A 5,883-nucleotide genomic window follows, 5' to 3' on the forward strand; every position below is an offset into this window, starting at 1 on the left:
TACTAACTTTATACTACTAAATTACTACTTACCACATATTTGAGTCATCTATTTTGAAAGGAGGGTACTATGTACTAAACCATGGATGGTGAAAGTAACTAGTAGCTAATTTAACTGATCCAGAGAGAGGCTCAAGTCAATGATTGTGTGATGGGCGTGAGTGGCCGGCCGGTGGGGCATGCATGCATATGGTATGCATATGGGTGAGTGAGCCTCTCTGAGTACGGGCAGTGCATGGGCCCTGTTCCTTGTGTTGGGTTGGGCTGCACCTAGCTCACTCTACTCGTCTACACCATGCAGCTGGCGCTAGCTCTGCACGCTCACACTACACGTCTACACCACGACACAAGCTGCTGCTTCCTCACTCCCTCAGCTGCTAGCTACTGCCAGTGGTAGTAATAATTTACCACCATGGCGTGGACCTCCCCGGCAAGCTCGGTTGCCCTTTCATGTGCTCATCATGCATCACCTCTCACCCTCTCACCTCGCCTAGCTAGGTAGCTAGCTTGGCTTGCTCTCCTCCTCGCTCTATATTAATGGTTTTGCCTCGGCGGCTTTCCTGTTACTGGTGCGAGACGCGACTGGAGCTCCCCAGAGCCAAGCCTAGCTTGCCCCCAAGCCAAGCTTAGCTTCTGCCGGCAGCCACAGCCACTCTCAGTCTCACTCCCGCTCACTGCCACTACCACCTCACTCTACTGCCACCCCGCCATTACTGCGAGCTACTAGCTAGCTAGCCACCCCACTCCACTCCACTCGCTGCACGCTCCTGTACGTCCCGGTAGTATAATTAAGCTGGCGGGCATGGCGCCGGAGTGGGAGGCGGCCTTGGGCATGGAGCTCGGCATGGGCTCGCACTACCACCACGCGCCGCCATCCGCCGCCGCCTCGCCCATGAACCACCACCACCACCACCACCACCACCACTCCGCATACTCCCACTCCCAGCCCCCCCACCAGTACAATTTTTACGGGGGCGCCGCGGGCGGGGACGGCGCCGCCGACCCCATGCGCGTCGACGAGATGCTCGACCTCTCCTCCCACCTCGGCGCGCACGACTTCTTCTCCGGCGCGAACAATGGCGCCGCCGACAACGCGCCGGCCCCGCCCGCGGCTGCCGCGGCCTCCTCGTCCGACCACCAGCACCACCACCCCTCGTCCTTCAACCTCTCCTTCGCCGACGAGTTTTACCTGCCTGTCCCGGTAATTACTTTCTTCCTTCAACATCCGCAGTCAATTGTTGCTCGATCGCGCGCTCGATCTCAATTCCTGAAGAAATGGGAGAGAATTAAGCAGCTCGATCAAGAACTGAGAGTAATGAGATGATTGAGATCTACTACCCATATAGCTAGCTAAACACTTAACTAATTGGTTGATGTGTACGTACGTGCAGACTGAGGAAGCCGCGGAGCTGGAGTGGCTGTCCAACTTCGTGGACGACTCCTACCCGGACATCCCCAACTACCCGCCGGCCGTGCAGGCGGCGATGGCGGCCGCCGCGAGGAACGGCGGCGTTGTGGTGAAGCAGGAGAATTCCGCGTCGGCGGCCGCGCCAGGCCGCGGCGCGCGGAGCAAGCGCTCGCGGGCGGTCTCCGCGGCCGCGGCCGCGTGGCACGCCCTGGCTCCGCGCCAGCCCTCCCCGTCCTCCTCCTCGTCGTCCTCCGACTCCAAGCCGGCGCGGTCAGGCGGCGGCGGCGGCGGCGGAGGCGTCAAGAAGAGCGGCCTCGTGGTCGGGGCGGCCGAGCTAGGGGGCGGCGGGGACCAGAGCGGCGAGGTGCGCCGGTGCACGCACTGCGCGTCGGAGAAGACGCCGCAGTGGCGGACGGGGCCGCTGGGCCCCAAGACGCTGTGCAACGCGTGCGGGGTGCGGTACAAGTCGGGGCGGCTGGTGCCGGAGTACCGCCCGGCGGCGAGCCCCACGTTCGTGCTGACGCAGCACTCCAACTCCCACCGCAAGGTGATGGAGCTGCGCCGGCAGAACGAGCTGGTGCACCTCCACGGCGGCGTGGGCGGGGCCGGCGTCGTGTCGGCGTCCTCCGGCTCCGGCGGCGCGGCGGAGCACATGTTCCGCGACTACGGCGTGTGCTGACCGGCCGACTCGCCGGCCGGATCCAGCAGCCTAGCTAGCTACTAAAGCTTGGAGTCACCGATCGACGGACCATGGATGGATATGGATATGGACGATCCGATTAGCGCCACGACGGCGATCCGCTTAATTTTGCATGCAAATTCCTTTTTCCTTGCTTTCTTCCGTACGTGTACTATTTCGCGTTGCTTGTTTCTGTAGTTCATATATGGGTCTCATCATCTTTTTTTTGTCGGAAATAAATAAGGAAATCTGTTCAAAAAAACCCGGGAATAAATTGGAAATGTTCATCTTTTGCATTATGTGAGCTGATTGCGTGAGCTTCGTTCTGCACGTACACTGTCTATCGAAAAAAAATCCTATGCGACCTGGTCGTATACTTCTAATCTGGAGACCCATTCCGTTGAGTGACACCTGGCAGTACTAATCTCAACGCAGCAAGGAGCTTCTTCTTAGTCTGAATCTCAGTTGTGAAATCCCGACTGTCACTGCCAGCCGCCGGTACAGCCGCACACCTCGACGCCGGCGCGGATTTTCCCCTGGCCACAACACGTTGGATGATTGCTCTGTCGCTCGCGGCCATACTCCTCGATGCCGGCGCAATTACGACGCTTGCCCCTGTTCGGTCGCGGCCAGTATCCTCGACGCCGGCGCAACTCCGCTGCTCGCCGGGGCCTCGCGGATGCAGCAGCAACTGAACCTGGCTGGAACGCATGAATTCACGGTGGTGTAGAACAAGACCATCTCCGGCATCCACAAGAAAAAACACAAACCAGTCAGCGATCAGTGTTGCTAATCTCCGGTGAGAAACCAACGGGCATCCTCAAGAGAAACTTTCAGCTTGTCACCCATCTCCGGTGAGATTCGCAGGCGGAAGACGCTCACACAACCCACCTACGTCGGTATAGAAAAAAAAATCCTGCCGTGCCGGAGGAAGCTCGCCGCCGTGCGGAATTCTAATCGACATGGGGATTTCGCAGTGGAGAAGAAGACGTTGTTTTTTTCTTTGTTGCTTTGAGATTCGTAAATCCACGTGTCAGCTGGTCGATGGGGTCTCATGAGATGAACCGTACGACCAGGTCGATGGGGTCCCTGTCGATCACTGTGGTGTCAGTGGTGCAGAGGGAAGAGAAGAGTCAGTACTGCATGTGTATCGTACAGTGGTGGCCATCAGTGAGTGAGTACTGGGTAGGTCAAGCGAGCGAGTGAGCTTGCTTTTTTAACGGAAAGGTAGAGGACGAGTGAGTGAGGGGGGAGGTGTGTCAGCACGTGAGTTGGTTCGTTGGTGGGCTGCAACTTTTGTCAGGCCGGCCGGGCCGGGAACAATGCTATGTCCCCCCTCAGCTCACCTCACCTCACCTCACGTGATGGCTCCTCTTCCTCCACTTGCTTCCTAGAGTAGTACTCTACTTCCTTCTAGTATCACGTTTCACTATTTCTGTTTTCTTTTCCTCCCACAAGTGATCATTTTCTGTTCTTGTGCATTGCAATGGTTGGTTCATTATTTACGATCGAACCAAACCGATGTTTAAGACGGTGTGCAGTAGGTTGACGTGGATGGCCACAGAGATTTCATCCAACATGGGTGGCAGCATCATCATCAGATCGGTCCACATGCTGCTGTACCGTCTTGCCACTAACATTGATATTCTAGTTGGAGATGCGTTGCGATCATCACGGCCAGCTATTTCTTTCACGCGACCTCTTACCGATATAAAGCGCGCGTCCTGGGAGGGGTTGTGCCTCACGCTGTCCAGTGTAGTGTTGAATTCTGAGCCTGACGCCGTTTCTTGGTCTCTCACTAACTCCAGGAAGTTTTCGGTTAAGTTGCTCTATGCCAAGTTAACGGAGGGCCCATCTCTTGACATAGCTAGGGGGCTATGGAAAGTGGCCATCCCCTCAAAATCAAGGTGTTCCTATGGCAAATGTGCCGTGACCGGCTCCCCTCTTCCAACAACGTGCCCAAGAGAAACAGACCGTCAGATGGCACTTGTGTGGTCTGTGGGGCCCACGAGGATGCCAACCACATTTTCTTTAACCACCACCTAGCTCGTTTTGCGTGGAGCGTGGTTCGGGAAGCCTTTGCTCACAACCGGACCCCCCACTCCGGTGGGAAGTTACGCGCCATTCTCAGCGCCCATAGGGGGGGTTTCGCTCCACTATTAGAAAACATGGCTTTGATTGAGGCCAGGATAAGGGCATTAATCCCGGTTCACTCATGAACCAGAACCAAAGGGTGCATCAGTCCCGGTTCGCGAGGCCAGGGCGCCGGTCGGGCCTCGGCGGCCATTGGTCCCGGTTCATGTGACACTTTTGGTCCCGGTTCCAGACACGAACCGGGACCAATGGGCCTCGCTCCTGGGCCAACACCTTTAGTCCCGGTTGGTGGATGAACCGGGACCAAAGGTCATTCTTGTGTCCTGGTTCTAGCCACCAACTGGGACTAAAGAGAAGTCTATATATACCCCGCCCCTGCCTGCGAACAGAGCCACTGCTCTATTTTTTTGGCCGGCCGTGGGAGAGGTGTGTGTTGCTCTAGCTCACCTCCTATGCACATGAGGTGTTCGATGAAATGCCCGAGCCACACTTAAGCTTTCTCCTCTCCAAGCTCCTTGTCCAAACACCATTTTCCTTAAGATTTGTCTAGGTTTGGCAGTCCGTCCTGTCACGTCCCCATCCTCACCGCCGTCGATCGCCCGCGCCGATCTCGTCGCCAGCACCACCATGGTGAGCCTCTTGTTCTTATCTTCTTTCTAAAAGAAAAAAAATTCTTACTTGTATGATTTAGATAGATACTTGTATAATTTTCTTACTTTTATTATTGTTTGTTATTATATAATGCGATGGTTTTGGTATCCTCCCCCATCGGTCCTCGTCCTATCTATGATTTGGATGTGATATATATTATGTTTCATAACTACTTGTTTCATTTAGTGTTTATGATAATTATGCCAACCAACGTGACATAGATGTTTTTATCTAGGAGGTATGTGAACCGGAAATTCCAACCAACGCTCTTGCGAGAGGTTAAATTTAATTGAAAAAGAAAACAATTACTTGATTTTTTTGAAAAGAATTGAGGAGGAGAAGATGAAATTGGAGTTGCATGTTGCGGATGTCGTCGATGATCACAAGATCAAGATGGATGCAATGCGCATGAAGATTAGAAAGATTAGAAAATATGCCATTCATACTGAGGCTTGGTATCATTATGCCGTTGGATCAATTGTTACCTTAGTTGCAATTATGATCGCATTTGTTGTTGCATTGAAATGTTTTACATAGTTTCAATGTATGGTTTAATTAGATGCTCTAGAGAGCTATATGTTGTTCAATGAGAACTATGTATGGACTTTATGTATTTATTTTTTCAGTAATAACATTTGATCACAATTGTACTTTTGTTTTAATGTGATTATGAACTTCTATTGATTTGGTCACTTCTCTATTCATTATGTTCTGTAATGGGTTTTGTTGACACACTTAATTATATATAATGCACGCAGATGAACCGACAATGGATGTACGGTGACAGACGCACCTTCGAGTACATTAAGGGCGTGCATAATTTTCTTAAAGTGGCTGAGGCAAACAAGCAGAATGGTTTTATGTGTTGTCCATGCCCTATTTGTGGGAATATGAAGTCTTACTCTGACTCGAAAACCCTTCACATCCACCTGCTTGAGAAGGGTTTCATGCCACACTATAATATTTGGACCAAGCACAGAGGAAAGGGGGTTATGATGGAAGACAACAAAGAAGAAGAGGATGATGACAACTATCCGCCCCCTAAATGCGGT

General features: G+C 53.1%; 1 protein-coding gene across 2 annotated transcripts; it reads left to right on the plus strand.

Moving 5' to 3' along the window:
* Positions 1–249: 249 nt before the first annotated feature.
* LOC123093952 (GATA transcription factor 2) lies at positions 250–2,382 on the plus strand. 2 transcript variants are annotated; one of them, XM_044516013.1, is made up of 3 exons: positions 250–1,200; positions 1,391–1,540; positions 1,598–2,382. In XM_044516013.1, the coding sequence occupies exons 1-3, from the start codon at positions 802–804 to the stop codon at positions 2,084–2,086; spliced, it is 1,038 nt and encodes a 345-aa protein (XP_044371948.1). In that variant the 5' UTR covers positions 250–801; the 3' UTR covers positions 2,087–2,382. The 2 variants fall into 2 exon arrangements, with proteins under 2 accessions (XP_044371948.1, XP_044371947.1); XM_044516012.1 differs by having other exon boundaries at positions 251–1,200; positions 1,391–2,382.
* The last annotated feature ends 3,501 nt before the right edge of the window (positions 2,383–5,883 follow it).

This window comes from Triticum aestivum, chromosome 4B (genome assembly GCF_018294505.1).
Source record: "Triticum aestivum cultivar Chinese Spring chromosome 4B, IWGSC CS RefSeq v2.1, whole genome shotgun sequence".
Classification (NCBI taxonomy): Eukaryota; Viridiplantae; Streptophyta; class Magnoliopsida; order Poales; family Poaceae; genus Triticum; species Triticum aestivum.